This window comes from Taudactylus pleione, unplaced genomic scaffold (genome assembly GCF_031769625.1).
Source record: "Taudactylus pleione unplaced genomic scaffold, aTauple2 ptg000013l, whole genome shotgun sequence".
NCBI classification, from domain to species: Eukaryota; Metazoa; Chordata; class Amphibia; order Anura; family Myobatrachidae; genus Taudactylus; species Taudactylus pleione.
The window spans coordinates 1,779,534-1,801,255 of record NW_028284416.1 but is presented as its reverse complement, the minus strand read 5'-3'; the positions used below and the strand labels follow the sequence as shown (position 1 = coordinate 1,801,255).

The 21,722-nt window shown below is 46.0% G+C and overlaps 1 protein-coding gene across 11 annotated transcripts in view; it reads right to left on the bottom strand.

The window, feature by feature from the left end:
* Positions 1 to 21,722, bottom strand: part of LOC148542285 (uncharacterized) — a 116,241-nt gene that overhangs the window by 491 nt on the left and 94,028 nt on the right. For 9 of the 11 annotated variants that reach the window (XM_088469731.1, XM_088469707.1, XM_088469752.1 and 6 more), the window contains 11 exons: positions 21,231 to 21,449; positions 18,374 to 18,520; positions 17,192 to 17,352; positions 15,889 to 15,953; positions 14,547 to 14,662; positions 10,096 to 10,256; positions 9,329 to 9,441; positions 8,571 to 8,695; positions 5,064 to 5,282; positions 2,362 to 2,466; positions 232 to 321 (listed from right to left, as the gene is read on the bottom strand). In XM_088469731.1, coding sequence (XP_088325857.1) covers positions 232 to 321; positions 2,362 to 2,466; positions 5,064 to 5,282; positions 8,571 to 8,695; positions 9,329 to 9,441; positions 10,096 to 10,256; positions 14,547 to 14,662; positions 15,889 to 15,953; positions 17,192 to 17,352; positions 18,374 to 18,520; positions 21,231 to 21,449 — 1,521 coding nt within the window. Of the gene's footprint in view, positions 1 to 231; positions 347 to 2,361; positions 2,467 to 5,063; positions 5,283 to 8,570; positions 8,696 to 9,328; positions 9,442 to 10,095; positions 10,257 to 14,546; positions 14,663 to 15,888; positions 15,954 to 17,191; positions 17,353 to 18,373; positions 18,521 to 21,230; positions 21,450 to 21,722 lie in introns of those variants that run through there. The other 2 variants (XM_088469725.1, XM_088469770.1) reach the window with 2 other exon arrangements.

Here is a 21,722-nt window from a genome sequence, read left to right as displayed (position 1 = left end):
AGGCTTATCTGTTAATGCATGGGAACTAGCCGGGATCAGTCTGCTGCATGCTAGGCCAACACAAGCTAACATATGATTGGTTTGCACTATTTACACCACTGACGCACCTAGGAAGCAGATGGAACTGAAGAGCTCTCTCTTTGCACTCCGACAGCTATCTCTATGGCTAATGACATGCGAAGATGACTTTATATTTTATATTTTATATCACTTCTATAGCTAATCACTCACCAGGACAAATTGGGACACACTTATTGCAGTCGACGGACAGTTTTTGCCGCAGGCAGAGTGAGACGCAATCCATCACGGGAACGTTACACACTGGAACAAAAAGCCAGATGGGGAACTACATGATAGATGATATAAAGACCAGCAAATCTTATCCCTAGCGCGTTTCGCAACAGCCATTAGATACATTGGGACAAATATTAGGTTCTGCACACCTTGTACCAGCTGAGGTCACCGGCTACCACATCAAGCAGCTTTGTGAATTGTAGGTACTAACATGAGAAGCATAGATTCCACACAGAAGTCACCCAAGCTGGCCATCTACTTATAATATTAATATCTGATGTCGATGAACAGCACTTCTCTGACATAAGTCTGCTAGAAAGTAGGGACCTCGGGCCTCTGCTTTATAAAGAGTTAAGGGGGAAGGTTTTTTGTTGTCAAAGAAGAATTGTGTGGGGTCTGCATAACCAGACTTTGGGGGAGTGGACCTACATAGCCACCAGTGGTTTAAGAGTCTGCATTGTATAGTGGACACTAAGATGCTCTCTGTATTGTATAGGGGTAACTTGGAAGGCTCTTTGTATTGAATATAAGCCATAAGAATAATTACAAACAGTTATGTGTATAACGTCAGACAGGGGAGTATTAAGAGAGGAGGTGGTCCATGTTCATTCCCCGTCCGGGGCCCCCTCCTCTCTCCTCGGCAGCACACCGATGAAAAAGTAGACTCTGGGCACTAGTCTGTGTCCAGAGACTACTGCACATGCACAGGTCACCGGGAAAATGGCGGGCATTTTCCCAGCGATTTCCCTATTGCGCATGCGCAAAACGCAGAGAAAATGGCCGCGGTGGCCATTTTCCAGGGTCTTTGTGTAGCTTTGCTACAGCCAATGCGGGGCTTCGGGGAGGTGAGTATAAAAAATATGGGTGCAGGATGTGCAATGTGTGCCCAGTGTGACCCAATATAGATATGCCCCTGACATCAGAGTACGGTGACGCCTGCTGGGGCGGGGGTGAAGGGCAGTGCTCGGCACGCGTTAGTTCTGCCTGTGCTGTGCTGATTATAGTTTAGGCAATAGGAGCTGGGGGATCAGTGGGTAACAGCCACTGAGTCCTTATTCAGGGCCGTAGCTAGAGTAGTGCAGCCGGTGCCATCGCACAGGGCACCACAGGTCAGGGGGTGCTGTTTGGGCCTGTCAAATTTCTGTTTATTATCATTCTCACTTGTAGCTTCCTCTTATTTCATCCCCAGCATCTCCTGGCCTCCCCTATCTCTTCCGTGGCCCTTCCCCATGAGGCCATGGCCCTTTTTTGGGTGCATTATGTCCCTTTGAAAAATGAGGGGGGCGCCAATGCTCTTTCTGGCACAGGGCACCAAAAAGTCTAGTTACGGCTCTGATGGTCATGCTTAATGACAACTAGGCATGAACATCAAACTGTAAGATAGTTTAGGTACTATCAGTGGAACTAAGATATGGATTATCAATGTGTCCGAATCCAACACTATTACTTATAGTACTACAGATCAGATATATAGGTTATCTTGATTATTAGAATAGAATAGGATCATTAGATAATTAGAATATGATATAAAATAATGACACTTGGTTAACGCAGTATTACTGATAACTAGAGATGTGCGGTTCAGTTTTTCTGAAATATGAACACACCCGGACTTAGAGGTTCCGAGCTGAATCGAGTCCCAGTTTGGAATCACTTAGGGAACCCGAGTGCAACCGAGTACCGGCTCGGGTCTGCTGCCAGTTCCTAACTCGGATTTATAACCGAGCTGAGGTTTTGGATTGCATATAAACAGTCAATTTGATCGATTTAATATAGATTTTTATGAAACCCCAAACCGAATCAAAACCGAACCAAATCACTTGAGGGTGGTTTTGCCAAAAACAAAACCAAAACACGATGAGTTAGAACTGAAACCAAAACACGGGGGTCCGCGCTCATCTCTACTGATAAAATATATTGTTATATAGTGTTAACAATGCTATTACTAATCAGATATTCTACTAAGGCTACTATTTATTAGATATGTACATATGGATAAATACATGATAATACAGTATATATTCTATAGATTTCTATGGTCCCCTCCAGACACTATAGAGGTCTTACCTACACCAAGAGGAGTTGCAATGCTGCCCGTACAGTCACATTTTAGGGCGGCCGCAGGTCTTTTCGGTACAATACATTGTGTCCCACTTATCCCGATGGCGCAGACTGGAAGAGAAGGGGTCATACAATAATTTGCAGTTAGAGATAAAGCTGATACGCCGTACAGAACAGGGCCAATATCAATAATGAACATGATGTCCCGGAATTAGAGACCCCATCTCACAAGCTGCTCGTCTATGAGACACCTAGAACGGCTAAACCTGCCGGGCTCCAGTTACACAATTATTATTACCAGTTAGTTATACAGCGCATACATATTCTGCAGCGCTTTACAGAGAATATTTGGCCATTCACATCAGTACCTGCCCCAGTGGAGCTTACACTCTATGGGCCTGATTCAGACCCGCTCACAAGTGCATTGCGCTCGCAAGCGGGTCCATGGTGGCCCAGTGTGCACGTGCGGCATGTGTACTGCGCTTGCGCGAGCCCCGGAGCGAGCGCAAAAAGCGCTCGCTCCGGGACTCACTACAAAAGGGGCGGCTGTCGATGTTGATCGACAGCTCGCCCCGTTTTGTAGGCATGGCAGGGGGGGGGGCTTCACAAACGGATAACACACAGCTATGTGAGCGGCCAAGAGGCCGCAACTAAAAAAACCTGCGCCCGCCCTGATTCAGAGCGAGCGCTGGCTTTTTGCGAGTGCCTCTGAATCAGGCCCTATATTCCCTATGAGATGCTCACGCACATACGCACTAGGGTTAATTTGTGTTGGGAGCCAATAAACCTACCTGTATATTTTTGGAGTGTGGGAGGAAACCGGAGTACACTGAGGAAACCCACGCAGGCACAGGGAGAATACACAAATTCTGCACAGGTAGGGACGTGGTGGGAATCGAACCCATGACCTCAGTGCTGTGAGGCAGTAATGCTAAGCACTACACTGTCTGTGCTGCCACACAAGTGGGTGTTGCATTTAATAAGAGGGATGGAGTCCATATTGCATGTTATGGGGGAGACCTGGCTTGGAGGGGATCCTGTGAAGCCTCTCTAACTTTGTAGGTCACCCATTAAAGGCTATTGGGTAACGCCATCTCAGCATGGCATTACCTAGCGGGGAAAAGCGCAATTGGTAAATTGAGGCAGATGGACGCCGCGGCCAATCACAGGCTACGGAACAGTGATAGACTAGGAAAACCCTCTTCCTAAATAGGAGGAAACGGTGATAACGCTCTTCTCCGGCAATAATGGTCTACTGCGCATGTGCAGGTCACCCGGGAAATGACGCGGCAGCCATTTTCCCAGCGATATTCCTACTCGGAAAATGGCTGCTGCGCCGACACGGGACTCCGGAGAGGTAAGTAATGAAGAAATGAGTACAGGGTGCGCGGTGTGGGCCTCCCTAGAGTCAGGGGCCTGTGTGCACCACACACCCTGCCTGCACCCAGTATAGAGACACCACTGTATATGAGATAAGAGAAGTGGTACTGTGCAGCTATACCTACAAACAGTATACTAACAGATAATAAGAATTACATCTAGGGTATGAGATAAGGGAAGTAATACTGTGCAGTTTTCCCTATGTACAGTATAAGAACTGATAATAAGAATTACATCTAGTGTATGAGATAAGGGAAGTGGTACTGTGCAGTTTTCCCTATGTACAGTATAGGAATAGATAATAAGAATTACATCTACTGTATGAGATAAGAGAGGTGGTACTGTGCAGTTTTCCCTATGTACAGTATAAGAACAGATAATAAGTACATCTAGTGTATGAGATAAGAGAAGTGGTACTGTGCAGTTATCCCTATGTACAGTATAAGAACAGATAATAAAATTACATCTACTGTATGAGATAAGGGAAGTAATACTGTGCAGTTATCCCTATGTACAGTATAAGAACTGATAATAAAATTACATCTACTGTATGAGATAAGGGAAGTATTACTGTGCAGTTATCCCTATGTACAGTATAAGAACAGATAATAAGAATTACATCTACTGTATGAGATAAGGGAAGTATTACTGTGCAGTTATCCCTATGTATAGTATAACAACTGATAATAAAATTACATCTACTGTATGAGATAAGGGAAGTAATACTGTGCAGTTATCCCTATGTACAGTATAAGAACAGATAAGAATTACATCTAGTGTATGAGACAAGAGAAGTGGTACTGTGTAGTTATCCCTATGTACAGTATACGAACAGATAATAAGAATTACATCTACTCTATGAGATAAGAGAAGTGACACTGTGCAGTTATCCCTATGTACAGTATAAGAGCAGATAATAAGAATTACATCTACTGTATGAGATAAGAGAAGTGGTACTGTGCAGTTATCCCTATGTATAGTATAACAACTGATAATAAAATTACATCAACTGTATGAGATAAGGGAAGTAATACTGTGCAGTTATCCCTATGTACAGTATAAGAACAGATACGAATTGCATCTAGTGCATGAGATAAGAGACCTGTGTAGGAAGAATTACACCTAGTGTATTGCTGTAAGGGATATTGCTGCAATGTCCATACATAAATAAGATGAAGCTATACTGAGAATTGCTCATAGTGTAGGTATACAGTATAGCACAATAGTTTGTACAGTGACAATCTCGGTCATTGTGGTATTATCAGGCAATAAAGAAGTGTTGTGTACAATGTACAGTCCCCAATAACCTGTCCCTGGTTCTCTCTTACCCTGGCGGGTATAAGCTGTAGTCCCAACGTTGGAGACCATAGGTGAGCTCCTCGCCGTCACCAGGTAAAAGTGTGCCCCGTTCTGTATGATGCCATGACACCGGCTTTGGCGGTAATGACAGGTCTCTTTAGCGCTGCTTAGGGTTTCCTCCACCGGAAACATGGAGGACAGGTCCCCGGGGAGGCCTTGGTCTGGGGACTCCTCGTACCACTCTGTGGCTGGGAACAGATTATAGCAAATGTCACTCTCCCACTACGGCTTTGTGAACGTAACACATTACACGGTACACGGCTGAGCCATGTGATCAGGATAGCCATGTGTGCTTACACCCCGCACCAGGTAACTGCGACATTGCTCAAGGTCCCTCTATCTCCCTACACTAAGGGCCCATTCATGACTATTTCAGCTATTCTAGATCGACAAATACTTGTAAATAAAGATGATTAGTAATATATATACTGTAGTATGTGTATATAGAATAAGTCCTGCTTATTTACACAGATTTATAACTGCAAAGCAGACATGACATTTGTGAGGTGCAGATCGTCTATTGCTTACTGGAATTACTGGGATCATTATAACAATAATCTGAAATATGGACTGGAACAGATCTGTAATCTGCACCTACTGTATCCCCACGAACAATACACACCTATGTGCAATGAATTATGGATAGCGTGTATTAACGAATATCATCTGGAATACTGCCCAGACTCATAGGTATCCGAGCCTGTTAATACACAGGTGTAGTGATCATGCCATGAGCTCTGTTACCAGTAAGAACATTGTTCAGGCATCTAGTGCAATAAAGCAATAAGCGGCTTGCGGTCTTATAGGTAACACGTGATGTGGTTGAGTGGATAGGATGGAATTTTATAATAGGAGAAGAAAACATAATGCTGTAACCAATGATAGAGCTGATGTATGAGGACACATCTGTATGTCTCTTATTACGGAAAGTAAGAACAGAGGCCCTGATTCAGAGCCAGACGCTCTGACAGAGCGCTCACTCTGAATCAGGGCCGGGCTATTTTTTTTTTTTTAGAATGGCCTCCTGGCCGCTCGCATAGCTGTGGGTGACCACCCACAGCTATAGCGAGCGGCCAGGAAGTTGGTCGCGATGGTCAAGACCCTTGTGGTAGGGTTTCGTTGCCGCAAGCCCCAGAGAGATTTTGGCTCTAACAGAGCCGAGATCTCTCCCACTGACATCACTCGTTTGGGCAGCCACTCCCCCGGCCCGCCCACCCTTTGGTGCGAGACTCAGAGCAACGGTTTGCCCGACGCTATCCGGGTCTCGCGCATGCGCACGACGGAGCCGGCTCCGTCGTGCGCATGCGGTCTGGGCCACCATCGACGCAGTTGCGAACGCTCAGCGCTTGCGACCGGGTCTGAATCAGGCCCAGAGAGCAGTTTCACTGTAACTCACCTGGAGGACGCAGGTGCTGCATAGATGCCGGATAATTGCACCTGCAGGCAGGTGTTGGACAATTTACATACAGGGAACGTACAGAAAACACACAGCACAGGTGAATTTCTTATGGCAGAATCGTATGATCAACAAACGTCAAATGTCACAGGTTTTCTTTAAGGACATTTCCAGGTTGCCACCTCCACTGTTATACTACAGGTATGCTACAGGTATGCTACAGGTATGCTACAGGTAAGCTACAGTGCACATTCACTGCATCCGGATCCCGCAGAGAGCAGCGACGCACTCACCTCCACTGTTATACTACAGGTATGCTACAGTGCACATTCCCTGCATCCGGATCCTGCAGTGAGCAGCGATATACTCACCTCTACTGTTATACTACAGGTATGCTACAGTGCACATTCACTGCATCCGGATCCTGCAGTGAGCAGCGACACACTCACCTCCACTGTTATACTACAGGTATGCTACAGTGCACATTCACTGCATCCGGATCCTGCAGTGAGCAGCGATATACTCACCTCTACTGTTATACTACAGGTATGCTACAGTGCACATTCACTGCATCCGGATCCTGCAGTGAGCAGCGATATACTCACCTCCACTGTTATACTACAGGTATGCTACAGTGCACATTCACTGCATCCGGATCATGCAGTGAGCTGCGACACACTCACCTCTACTGTTATACTACAGGTATGCTACAGTGTACCTTCACTGCATCCGGATCCTGCAGAGAGCAGCGACGCACTCACCTCCACTGTTATACTACAGGTATGCTACAGGTACTACAGGTATGCTACAGGTACGCTACAGTGCACATTCATTGCATCCGGATCCCGCAGAGAGCAGCGACGCACTCACCTCCACTGTTATACTACAGGTATGCTACAGGTACTACAGGTATGCTACAGTGCACATTCATTGCATCCGGATCCCGCAGAGAGCAGCGACGCACTCACCTCTACTGTTATACTACAGGTATGCTACAGTGCACAGTCACTGCATCCGGATCCTGCAGTGAGCAGCGATATACTCACCTCTACTGTTATACTACAGGTATGCTACAGTGCACATTCACTGCATCCGGATCCTGCAGTGAGCAGCGACACACTCACCTCTACTGTTATACTACAGGTATGCTACAGTGCACATTCACTGCATCCGGATCCTGCAGTGAGCAGCGACACACTCACCTCTACTGTTATACTACAGGTATGCTACAGTGCACATTCACTGCATCCGGATCCTGCAGTGAGCAGCGACACACTCACCTCCACTGTTATACTACAGGTATGCTACAGTGCACATTCATTGCATCTGGATCCTGCAGTGAGCAGCGACACACTCACCTCCACTGTTATACTACAGGTATGCTACAGTGTACATTCACTGCATCCGGATCCTGCACTGAGCAGCGATACACTCACCTCCACTGTTATACTACAGGTATGTTACAGTGCACATTCACTGTATCCGGATCATGCAGTGAGCAGCGACACACTCACCTCCACTGTTATACTACAGGTACGCTACAGTGCACATTCATTGCATCCGGATCCTGCAGTGAGCAGCGACACACTCACCTCTACTGTTATACTACAGGTATGCTACAGTGCACATTCACTGCATCTGGATCCTGCAGTGAGCAGCGATATACTCACCTCTACTGTTATACTACAGGTACGCTACAGTGCACATTCACTGCATCCGGATCCTGCAGTGAGCAGCGATATACTCACCTCCACTGTTATACTACAGGTATGCTACAGTGCACATTCACTGCATCCGGATCCTGCAGTGAGCAGCGATATACTCACCTCCACTGTTATACTACAGGTACGCTACAGTGCACATTCACTGCATCCGGATCATGCAGTGAGCTGCGACACACTCACCTCTACTGTTATACTACAGGTATGCTAAAGTGTACATTCACTGCATTCGGATCCTGCAGTGAGCAGCGACACACTCACCTCTACTGTTATACTACAGGTATGCTACAGGTACTACAGGTATGCTACAGTGCACATTCGCTGCATCCGGATCCTGCACTGAGCAGCGATATACTCACCTTCACTGCACTTGCATATAAATGGCCTCTTCTCATTGCAGTTACTGTCCATTAAAATCCTGAACTGTGTGTCAATCAGCACGCAGTCCTTAGAGCCACCATCCGCCATGTCGTCTTTCAGAGACCTGCAGAAAGGTATATATTATATTTATATATCCCTGAGGAAATTGCACAATTGACATGAAACGTTGGAAATAAAATTGCCTTATTTGTGTCTATTTTCCGGAGTGTCAGAACTCGAGCGCCATCCTTCACTGTTGAGTAATGTTATTATTTTATTGGACGGGCACCCTGGTAAGCTGATTATGGATGTGGAGAGTGCCGGACAGCTATGTTCAATATAACTGTATACATGTATATATGATTCCTAGATGATTGCTAATGCAGCAGCTCTTGCATGAACGGTTGCATGAATACGAAAATTATCATCTCAGCATTCCCTTCGTGCTCCATAGCGCAATGGAGTGTGCGAGCGGTGAGACGACCACTCTTAGGCTGCGCGGTCTGTGCATTGGCGATGGAAATAGTAAACACTCCAACATCGATGCAACATCGGCTGCACTATTGACATTTGCGGTAGCCTAGGGTATACTCTACCTACTCTCTAACCGAGCTAACCATGGCCTCTGAAGCTGATTTTTTTTTTTGTGCATGTGCAGTAGAAAAACATCGCTCAACCGCGGGAACATCGGCACTGCGGGCGCCCATCTCTGAATCCCAGAGTTGTACGTTTTTCATTTAGTATCGGATCTACTCACTTGGAAACCTCGGCACCAAGGGGCTCTCCAGTGCTCCATACAAACACAGACTCCATGTTCTGATCACTAAGACCGGTCCACAAAGACCCTGTGAAAATCGTGGAGACGGCATCCTAGGAAAAAAATAAAGATTTACTCGTATTAGGAACTTAGGGAATGGTTCACAGATGACCCCAAATCCAGTTTGCTGACGGATCTCTCTGCATTATACGTATCGAGCGCGCCCATCTATACCCGATTAAGAGTCATACGCGTCTTACTCACATCTCCACCTGAATGTGTGTAACTGGGTGGTAATGGGGCGCACGCACCTAGGCTAAGTCAGACTGCTGTATTGTGGGCCATGTTCAGACTTATGCGACCAGAGATCCGCCTGATGTCAGCCAGAACTCTAAGCACCGATGGTCAATGTTTTTGCCATCGATGGGGGAGAACCAACAGAGCCTGGCGATGTTTTTCCTTTCTCCCCGGCGCTGGGACATGGAGCATAGCTCTGCTCCCCCCGACACGACCTGCAAAGCCCTGCCCAACAACTGCAATTGGTCCGCTGCCCCTTAAGTCAGAAAGCAGGGATGACCATCGGTGGGCGAAACCATCGATGGTTCCCCATCCATGGTTTCATACCATCAGAACACAGATTGTTTTGGGGGATTCAACGCAGGCAAATTAGCAAAAAAAAAAAAAAATCGCTAAATTCCGTGAACATAGGCATCGCGTGCGACTGAGCGCCAGGCCCTGTGTGAGGAGCTAAATTACTTAGTGACTACCTTTTCATCAGGGGATGCGATGTACAGGAGCTTTGTGTCCTTGTAGCTGCTACAGACCAGCTCAGCCTCTGCCCATGTGACCGACATAGACGGATCCTGAAAATAGCAGCTTCCTTTCCAGTGATGCCACCCGGGATCAGCGGGGCAACGGGTCAGCAGGCCTGCAGGAGAGCACACAGACATAGGGCATTGTTAATGCCCAGCACGAGAGAGGCAGTCACAGATTACTGATGTCTTATCTAAGGGCTGGTGTAGCACAATTAGGAGACAAATCAATTAGCGGATCGTGTCCCTGAACGCAATCCTGCATTGCCCCATAGATCGTGGATTTTTGTTCGCCCCTATGGAGGTGCGCCACCAAAAATCTGTGATTTTGCCGCAATTCCGGTGGTACCATATATGACAATTTTATATACACCGCCGCATTGCTGGAATCGCAGCTCTCTAATTGAACTGATCCCTAAAGGTGTCCACACACTGGACGATTTTAGCCACGATTTCCATGAAAAGATGCATCGGAACTATACATCGTTTAAAAACGTTCAAATCGTGCAGCTTCCAGGAACGGTAACGATCCAATGCGCGGTCCCGCGGGTCGTTTGTCGTATCTTCAGATCTTACCTACTGCAGGTAAGATCTGGCAATCTCCTTAACGATGCACTGGAAATCATTAAGGACGCACGACAGGTCGTTAATCACACTGCACAGTTTAGCAAGATATCGTCTGTCCAGAAGTGCTGGTAATTTGCCCGGGGAGTTCACGGGAAATCGTTGATGACATTGCATCTTTTGCAAGTCGTCCAGTGTGTGGGCACCTTTAGAATAAAACTACCCTGGGGTTTACAACAGGATCATTTATGACCTCATAAGATGGAGAAACGCATTTGTTTTTCCCTTTTCTCCTACTAATATCATATCCTTGAAGCAAATATTCTATTTTTATCATTTAATAACAGATCATAATTAATAACTAATTATAAACCATTTAATAACCTACTTGCAAATTTACCCAAGATTACTGTATATACCTTTAAATCATTTGGATAATTCATTCATAAACGAGTAGACACAGGTAAGAAATAAAGTAAAGGAAAAGTGTATTTCAATAACAATTTCTTATTCAATAACATTCACATATATGTAAAACAGTATTATCACATTTCCAATATTTCAATGGGCTCTATTTACTACAATCCGCATATTGAATGCGGATTGTAGTGTGATATTACCGAGTGAATTCGCATTGCGAATTCAGGTAATATCACAGGGATTTACTATAAATCCCTTGCAGGGACAGAGCTTGCGATAAAGCTCTGTCCCTGCGGATCCCATCCGCACTCTAGTCGCGGTATTTTCGGAAAAAATACCGCGACTAAGAGCCCGCGCATGCGCCGACCGACCACCGCTACTACCCCCCACCGACGCTAAGCCCCGCCCCCTGGTGCTAAGCCCCGCCCCCCGCGATCGCGGACCCCTGCGACCCCCCTCCCTTCATTACACTTACCTGCATCCTCCTGGCCTCCGGTGGTCTTCTCCGGGCTTCCCGATCAGGTGATCTCCCATACTGCACTGGGGCCCGATCACCTGATGACCGGGCCCCAGTGCACTGTGGGAGACCAGCTGACCGGAGAGGAGCCATCACCGGAGGCCCGATCACCGGTCCCTGGATTCAGGTAAGTGAAAAAAAAAATGTTTAATTTTTTTTTTCTTTTTTTTACAGCAATCAGCTTGCGATCTATTTAGACCACACAGCTGATTACTGGTACCGGCTCCCGCCTCTGCTCTCCCCGTTAGAGCAGAGTGGGAGCCCGGTAACCGGGGGAGACCCTGGATAACGCCACCTCCAGGTAGCGTTATTATCACAGGGCTTCCCCCGGTATTTTTTTACAATTTATTTTTAGTAACTTGCACACAGATCACATTTCCCATTACAATTATGGGAAATGCGATCTGCTTTACTAAAAATAAGTGATACTGGGGGTTGGAGTAGAATTTTACTAATTCTACTCCAATTGCCCTGTAATAAATACAGGTGAAACTAAAATAATGTGAAAAGGGTGTGAAAACACCCTTTTTCACTTTATTTTAGTAAAAATAATGTTAATAAATAGAGACCAATATGTTTTAACAATATGTATTTAGAAAAGGTCACAGCTTTTTATTTATAATTAGAATTAATCAACCTAACCAGGGTGGCAAAGAGACGCTGCAAGACCAGTTCCAGCTTTCACCTCGCTTAGAATACTCGGAGGACGACTAACATGTCCCCCCTCTAGACGCACTAACAATGTGAGAATCTCACTTCCCTCCTGGGCCAATCCGAGGCGCTTACGCACAGAAAAGCACCCGGGTCCCCCCCGCACGGAGAATGACAAATTCGCCAGGGGCATCGAGGGCAAGTGCCCCCACAAAGTAATCTTACGCCACCTAAAGCCACTAAGCTGCAGCCTACTCCCGCCATGCTGCCCCTCCCCTATGTTGGGAAAAGAAGGTTAGTGTGACACAACATATAATGCATATAATGGGTGGGATGCTGGGTGGCGAAGATCCAGCAAAAGAGGCTGGTTAGTTACCAAACAGGCCAATATATACTAGCATTCAAACCCCTCCTTCCATCAATATCATTGGCTCATCACACCAGCTGACCACCGAAACTTACCCAGCAACAAGGCTGTCATCACCACAACATTCAGCAAAAAAACAGCAATCTTATTTATCCTCAATCCTATTCAGATTTCGTCTACACTTGTGTATTGGTGCTATGGGGTATGTGAGAGATTGAAGATTACATGGTACATGGATTACTTTACTAATGTATATTTATGGGAATAAACACCATATAAGGAATGATACATATCTACCATCTCTGTTCCTCTGGCCTCCATCTTCTCCTGCCCCTATACTCACCATACCTCCTCTTCCCTATTGCCACTATATATATATATATATATATATATATATATATATATATATATACCCCTAATCTCATCTAACTGGGATCTTCTCATGGCATGTTCAGACAGAGTGACATAACCGGTGATGATAATTACCCTCACTTCTTTGCATATTACGTTTCCATGAGGCCTTAGCATATTTGGACAAACACAAATGACTTGATCAAAAGTGAACTTCTTGTAAACAACAAATGGATCTATTATCTGACCTTCAAGGTAGATCAAAGGAAAACCTGTTCTGATTAACATTGTGGGGCCCATTTATCATTCAATATTTGAGGTAAAATCCCCGAAAACACATGTTTTCGGGGGTTTACCTCAAATACTAAGTATCCCCCGGATGTATGAAGGAGGGACCTCAGCAGGTATCTCCGATATCTATATATAGGATGATCTCCGATACCTGCTGCGATCCCTCCATTGCCGCCGGCGGACGCCTCCCCCGTAGGTTTCTATGGGGGATGCGATGCTGCCAAATGTATCAATATCGGGAATGCAAAGCATTCCCGATATTGGCCCCAGCAGCTAACGTCATCTGAAGATACCGTTAGCCGCTGTAGTCTATGGGGACTTACCGCATGTCAGCCAGCGGAGGGATCTCCCAGATCCCTCCGCCGGCAATGGGCGCCGCTCATGTGCAGTCCGCGGTACTACGCATGTGCAACAGCCCCGGATGCACTCCGGCCACATCCCAGGAACGGGCTCCTTTCAGAGCCCGTCACCCTGCATGTGCCGGTTAATACATCCGGCCGCTATGATGGCATTTTGCAATGCGCACATGGGCGGTACTGCATGCCCTGATCACATTGCAAAATGCGATCATTAATAAATGGATCCCATAGTAACTATTGTCACTTCACTTTCTAATCTCAATATCTAGTCTAAGCAAGACAACCTGTTTCTCCAAGATACACAATGACTGTAGTTGGCTCTCTAAAAAGCAATTATGGGAATGACATTCCTGCACAGCGTCATCCTGCCGGATTTCCCTGTCCTCCTAACGCTACTAGGAGAATATATCTACACCCAGCTTTATGCAACCATGGACAATGCACGTGACAGAGAGAATAAAACTTGGCCTCTAATAAGACATTAGTAGCCCTCCCTTTATTCATTCAACTTCTCAGTTTTAATCCTAGAATCCATCTCTGTTTGGCCTCCTGTATAGATTCATTGATCCCCGCAGTAAGTTTTTCATCATAAACCCTGGAACTGTAGGGAATGCAGATGGTTTCTCTACGCTACAGTGGTCATAAGATCCCTCTAAATTATATTCTTCGGTATGATACAATATATAGCAGAGGCATATAAGCTGTGGGCGACTATCCTGCTGTTATGGAACTACAAGTTCCAGCATTCTCTATCAGCCAGTTGCATAACAGCTGGATAGTTATAGGCTCCCTGACGCATAATATCTGAATCGCAGGACGTCAGTCACAGAACTGAGGGAATGTTACTCTCGTTGCCCTTAATCCTAGGCCACAAACATCTACCTACCTTCCATCCCCTCACATATAAAGAAGGAGGAGGACTGACAGGCTGTAGAACTTTGCTCCCCTCCAGCAGTGAGGACTGGGCAGTCTGTTGCAGCAGGAGAGTCACTTCCTAGCAGCCTAAGAGTTAACAGAGACGTCGTTTGTGACCAAAATTTAGTACTTTAACCAAGGGAAAGGTATTTGTTAGAGATAGAAAACCTGGTTCAGAGGGGGACTCAATGTCAATGTTTGCGCAGTTGAAGGATTTTTTTGCTACTGAGCATGTGTAAAAAAGATGAGAAACCCCTACGGAGCATGCGTACCACCGAGTGTACACAGAGACCGCTGTTGCGAAACGCGTCGCTTGTAATAGAGCAAGAGATGGACAGCCATGGGCGTTCCTGGGAGGTGGCCTAAAGTGAACGTGAATGTTATGGGAGGGTCCTGGCACTGTTAGTGATCGCAGCTTCATTCTGAAACATAGAGCCACAGCTGAAGAGGCCATGATCAGAGAAGGTTCAGTAGGTGACACTGCGCCAGCCATAGGGATTCATGTCGATGGTGATCGCAATGGTGCGCCGATTGTGGAGGGTTTGGGTCCACTGGCGATTTTGCACCGTGCACGGACATTGAAGGTGGGCGGCTCAAGGCTTGCAATCTCCGGCATTTGCAGTTACACAAGCGGGAAGCAGAGATTATCATTTGCAAATTAACGCAGCAGCGAATCCGGAAAAGATTACAGCTGCGAGAGCATTATCGCCCACCTCTAAATCAGGCCCAAAGTAACTGAACAAAGGGGCACATGTCTCACAAGAAAGCGGTGGGTCTCCTTATTAATAATTACATATAACACCTGACTCCCAATCCTCTTTGGAACAGTTTCTTTTTTCACACACAGCTGAGGCGGCCATTTTGTGGGACTAACATTCATGAGGTGCTGCTTCCTACTACATTCCCATTAATATTACTTCAATCAGCCCACAAAATGGCAGCAGTGGGTGGTGCCAGAACCATTGCTAAAAGATTTTCCTAAGAAAAGTGTAATATTGCCTAATGGGAGAAATAACCCATTTTATAACTGGGTTTTATGTTCTTTCTATCTAAAACTACTCAATACAATATTGGTTCTAAGTTTCCAACCAATGTATATTATATATTTGCATCTTTACTTTCTAAAGCCTCTACCTGCCAGGCAGTTTTCTTTATATCCCTCGCCCTTAGATACAAAAACCGATCTGATACTGTATGTATGTATACAATAGTATTTAGTGCACATGCATTAACTCTTTACTGAATTGGAAAAAACATATAATAATAATCATAATAATAATAATAATAATAATAATAAATAACTATTTTCTTACCAATATGTTGTATTCTTGACTAGGGAGCCCTGTGTCATATGCTGTATGGCAGACAGAATCCAATTCTGAAATGAAAACAAAACCTAGAAAATTGTAGGATATGTAATATGTGGGTTTAGCAGGATGTGTAATATGTGGGGTTTAACAAGATGTGTAATATGTAGGGGTTAGTAGGATGTTTAAGATATGGGGTTTAGCTGGATGTGTAATATGTAGGCTTAGCAGGATGTATAATAAGTGGGGATAGCAGGATGTATACTATGTGGGCTTGCCACTTTAACAGGATGTATAATATCTGGGGTTAGCAGGATGTATAATATGTGGGGCTAGTAGGATGTATACTATGTGGGTTTAACAGGATGTATAATATCTGGGTTTAGCAGGATGTATACTATCTGGGTTTAGCAGGATGTATAATATGTAGGGTTTAGCAGGATGTGTAATATGTAGGGATAGCAGGATGTGTAATATGTAGGGATAGCAGGATGTATAATATGTGGGGTTAGTAGGATGTATAATATGTGGTGTTAGCAGGATGTATAATATGTGGGGTTAGCAGGATGTATAATATGTGGGGTTAGTAGGATGTATAATATGTGGAGTTAGTAGGATGTATAATATGTGGGTTTAGCAGGATGTATAATATGTGGGGTTAGTAGGATGTATAATATGTGGGGTTAGCAGGATGTATAATATGTGGGGCTAGTAGGATGTGTAGTATGTGGGGCTAGTAGGATGTGTAATATGTGGGGCTAGTAGGATGTGTAATATGTGGGGTTAGTAGAATGTGTAATATGTGGGGTTTAGCTGGATGTTTAATATGTGGGGTTTACCTGGATGTAATGTATAATATGTAGGGTTTAGCAGGATGTGTAATATGTAGGGATAGCAGGATGTGTAATATGTAGGGATAGCAGGATGTATAATATCTGGGTTTAGCAGGATGTATAATATGTGGGGTTAGTAGGATGTATAATATGTGGGGTTAGCAGGATGTATAATATGTGGGGTTAGTAGGATGTATAATATGTGGGGTTAGCAGGATGTATAATATGTGGGGTTAGTAGGATGTATAATATGTAGGGTTTAGCAGGTGCAATATGTGGGGTTAGTAGGATGTGTAATATGTGGGGTTAGTAGAATGTGTAATATGTTGGTTTAGTAGGATGTATAATATGTGGGGTTTAGTAGGATGTGTAATATGTTGGTTTAGTAGGATGTATAATATGTGGGGTTGAGCAGGATGTGTAATATGTGGGGTTAGTTATAGTTAGTAGGATGTGTAATTACATGACAGGTATACCTTCTCCTCGGTATCCTCTATATGCATGAGCTGTGTTTCTCGGAACCTCTCACAGAACAGGGACGAGTCTTGTCCTGATTTTCCCGCTGTGGTCTCTATGTAATAACAATGTCCTTTCCAGACCCGCCACAGATCGCTGGGACACAGGCTGCTGGTGAGGGCTGGGAGCAGCACAGAGAGTACATCAGCACATGCTTAGTACATGGAGAGATGCATGTAAGAATGTAAATGGGCTAATAAAAGTGTTAGCGCACTGCCTACGTCATATTCTGTATATGAAACTAAGCTAAGTAAATTGGGACAGACAGCGCAATCCCTGATCATCTACACCACATACAGCCATGCCCCAGGACAGCCGATACCCCCCCCCTCCTCTATGGTAAATGGTGGCTGTAGGGGGTGTATATAAAATGACCATTTGCTAAAATCCCCACCACCAGCTTTGCTTCCACATTTTTTGCCTTGTTTTATGCACTCGCCCTATGAGCTGACGATCTTAGAAATGGAGAATAATTCCTAGAATTATACATTTTTGCTTGAGCTTTGTGGGGAAGGAGAATGAGAGTATATACTGTACCGTATACCTAGTAATTAGGCCCCAGCAGCAGCCACACCTTATATAACTCAATGCTTTCGTTCATTAATAAGAATTGCCGGCATATGCACCACATTATAACTATATAAATCGTTACTAATATAATTTATATGGCATCTAGTCAGAATCACAATGTCGGCACCAGAATGTCCACAGTTTCTAAATGTCGACAGTGAGAATGTCGACATGGACTTTAGGTTGACAATCAATACGTCGACATTCAAAAATATCGACATGATTAAAATAACAGGCTCATAATGTTGACATTTAACACGTCAACACCAGAATGTCGACATACGGTTTATTTTTTTGCTTATTTTTTAGGATTAGGCTACAGTAAGCAAAAAACAATTAAATGTCGACATATTGGTTGTCAACCTAACGTCCATGTCAATAGTCTGACTGTCGATATTCAGAACCTGTCGATATTCTGGTGTCGACTCTTCATACCACACCCAATGTATATGCGCTGGTGTTATAGTGTAAGGCTATTACTGCTCTGGGTACTTGTATACGCTAATTGATTATTACCGCCTGTATGGTAAATAAGCGTGATTATAGCGCTGATGGACACGTGGATCACTCACCGAAGTGGCAGTCTGTGAGGAGTTGTGTGGTGGCCACACACGTCTGGTCCCCCTGACAAACTCCTAGGACAGAATTACAGGTCAGGTCTTGGAAGCAGACCGGACAGCGCTGAGTACATCGAGGGCCGTAGAATCCCACCGAACAAGCTGGAAAGGAAACACACTGTGTCTGGGTGACTGCAGAATGGGGTACGGCTGGGGGAGAGGCGATGCTTCACTAAAATCACTGCACACCAGAATCCTACAAATGTATCTGAGGAACATACTTTGAATACAGATAAGCACCATATTAGGGATGGCCAGCGGAGAGTGATGGTTGGCAAGCATCGATGTTCCCGATCCGATGGAGAGGTCTTTTCCATTCGATGCTGGGACTGCAATGGTTTCCACCATTGCGTGCTAGTTTCTGGTGGCTGCGGAGTTCACTAGTACCGGAAGGAGGATCTCAGTGCTTGCGCAGTAGAGATCTTTTGCGCATCAGCAAACGTCAGCAGCCAACTGCGCACCTCCATACCATCGTTTGTAGAACCATTAAATCGTTGCCATGCGATGGATTCATGCCACTGTAAGGCATGTTCCAATGGCGGCAATGATGCCACTATCCATTGGTCCCTTTCGATGGCCGTCTGTAGTACATAGCTGCTATTAAAATTCATTTGTCACATGCAGCCTGGAGGCAGACTTACACCCCTGCAAAATATATCAGCAGTTAATGGTTGGTCATACTGAAAAACCATCACTGTGATATATCTGGCCCGGGGTGGTCCCGCTGGCCGGGGGTCGTGTCGCGCCCCGCTCCCTGGCGGCCTCTGCAGCAAGTGTACGGGCGGTCAGCTAACCGCCTGTACACACAACACGATGCATATCTGCAGATATATTGGGCATCGGCTGTGCAGCACTGCCGACGCGAAGTGTCTTTGAACTACGTAGTTTACAGACATATCTTTGGTACGCACTGGCCGACGCGCACATGATATACCGGCTGTTCAATTGATCGGCCAATATATCTGCCAGTGTGTACCCAGCATGAGACAGGACAATTCAGCCAATGAATTCACTAGGAAGCAGTGACATCACTGAGGCAGAACTCCTCAACTGAATGATTGCAGTTCAGCCCCCGAAGTGCCTCCGTCAATTAGGTCTAATAGTGTGTGTGTCTCTATCCTGGGTGGGCGTGTAGTGTGTGTGGCTCTATCCTGGGTGGGCGTGTAGTGTGTGTGGCTCTGTCCTGGGTGGGCGTGTAGTGTGTGTGGCTCTGTCCTGGGTGGGCGTGTAGTGTGTGTGGCTCTATCCTGGGTGGGTGTGTAGTGTGTGTGTCTCTGTCCTGGGTGGGCGTGTAGTGTGTGTGTCTCTGTCCTGGGTGGGCGTGTAGTGTGTGTGTCTCTGTCCTGGGTGGGCGTGTAGTGTGTGTGTCTCTGTCCTGGGTGGGCGTGTAGTGTGTGTGTCTCTATCCTGGCTGGGTGTGTAGTGTGCGTGGCTCTATCCTGAGTGGGCGTGTAGTGTGTGTGGCTCTCTCCTGGGTGGGTGTGTAGTGTGTGTGGCTCTGTACTGAGTGGGCGTGTAGTGTGCGTGGCTCTATCCTGGGTGGGTGTGTAGTGTGTGTGTCTCTGTCCTGGGTGGGTGTGTAGTGTGCGTGGCTCTGTCCTGGGTGGGTGTGTAGTGTGTGTGTCTGTCCTGGGTGGGTGTGTAGTGTGTGTGTCTCTGTCCTGGGTGGGTGTGTAGTGTGTGTGTCTCTGTCCTGGGTGGGTGTGTAGTGTGTGTGTCTCTGTCCTGGGTGGGTGTGTAGTGTGTGTGTCTCTGTCCTGGGTGGGTGTGTAGTGTGTGTGTCTCTGTCCTGGGTGGGTGTGTAGTGTGTGTGTCTCTGTCCTGGGTGGGTGTGCAGTGTGTGTGGGTCTGTCCTGGGTGGGCGTGTAGTGTGTGTGGCTCTGTCCTGAGTGGGCGTGTAGTGTGTGTGTCTCTATCCTGGGTGGGCGTGTAGTGTGTGTGGCTCTGTCCTGAGTGGGCGTGTAGTGTGTGTGTCTCTTTCCTGGGTGGGCGTGTAGTGCGTGTGGCTCTGTCCTGGGTGGGCGTGTAGTGTGTGTGGCTCTGTCCTGGGTGGGCGTGTAGTGTGTGTGGCTCTGCCCTGAGTGGCTGTGTAGTGCGTGTGCTCTGTCATTGATGGATTCTCAGTGCGTGTGGCTCTGTCCTGGGTGGGCGTGTTGTGTGTGTGCTCTGTCATTGATGGATTCTCAGTGCGTGTGGCTCTGTCCTGGGTGGGCGTGTTGTGTGTGTGGCTCTGTCCTGGGTGGATGGGCAGTGTGCGTGGTTCTGCCTTGAGTGGCTGTGTAGTGTGTGTGCTCTGTCATTGGTGGATTCTCAGTGCGTGTGGCTCTGTCATTGGTGGATGTGCAGTGTGTGTGGCTCTGTCATTGGTGGATGTGCAGTGTGTGTGTGGCTCTGTCATTGGTGGATGTGCAGTGTGTGTGTGGCTCTGTCATTGGTGGATGTGCAGTGTGTGTTGCTCTGTCATTGGTGGATGGGCAGTGTGTACGGATCTTTCATTGGTGGATGGGCAGTGTGTGGTTTTTATCCTGTGTGGATGTACATTTGGGTAATCAAGAGTGGGCTAATGCCACTGCTGATATAATCATGTGTGGGCACTGGCATGGCTGGTACACTGGGGATTAATGTTATGTGTGGGAGTAGTATTGGTATAATTATGTATTGGGGTATAGCTAGTATAAATGTGTGTGCAGGGGAGCGAGGATATGAGAGAGTCGGTATATGAGATGGGGATTAACAATTATATAAACAGCAAATTGTGATAAAATCTTTCATTACCCTGTGTTACAGGGTATTTATACGTGCGGGGTATTACCTGATCTCAGGTACGCCGCATCTGTAAGATGTGTACTCTTTACCAAGGCTGCCCCAGTGACAGCGTAATGAAGACCGCGCCTTACGGTGACACCAGTGCATTGTGGGATTTGCGCCAAGCAGCCAGCCACCGCAGCAGCCAGTACCCGGTGTCCTTCCAGACTTCTTAGCAGTGGCTCCAAAATGACCATCCCTTGGTGTTCTTCAAACGTGCTGATCACTGAGAGGGGACAGGGCAGATTGTGGAGACATAAATGCCAAAAGTCAATTGTGCAGAGTTGCCCTGGACAGAAGACTCTCAATACAGCCCTGAAGGGTGAAATTCTCATTAATCACTTTAACCATTTCAGATACTAAAAGCAGAGCCGGGATTGTGCTAAATCCTTACTCCGTAAAGTGTCCATCCTGTCCCCTTGGATTATTATAGCAAATATTTAGTATTAAATATGAAGGAGTGATTGGTATGTATATAAAAGCTGTATATTACTTAACT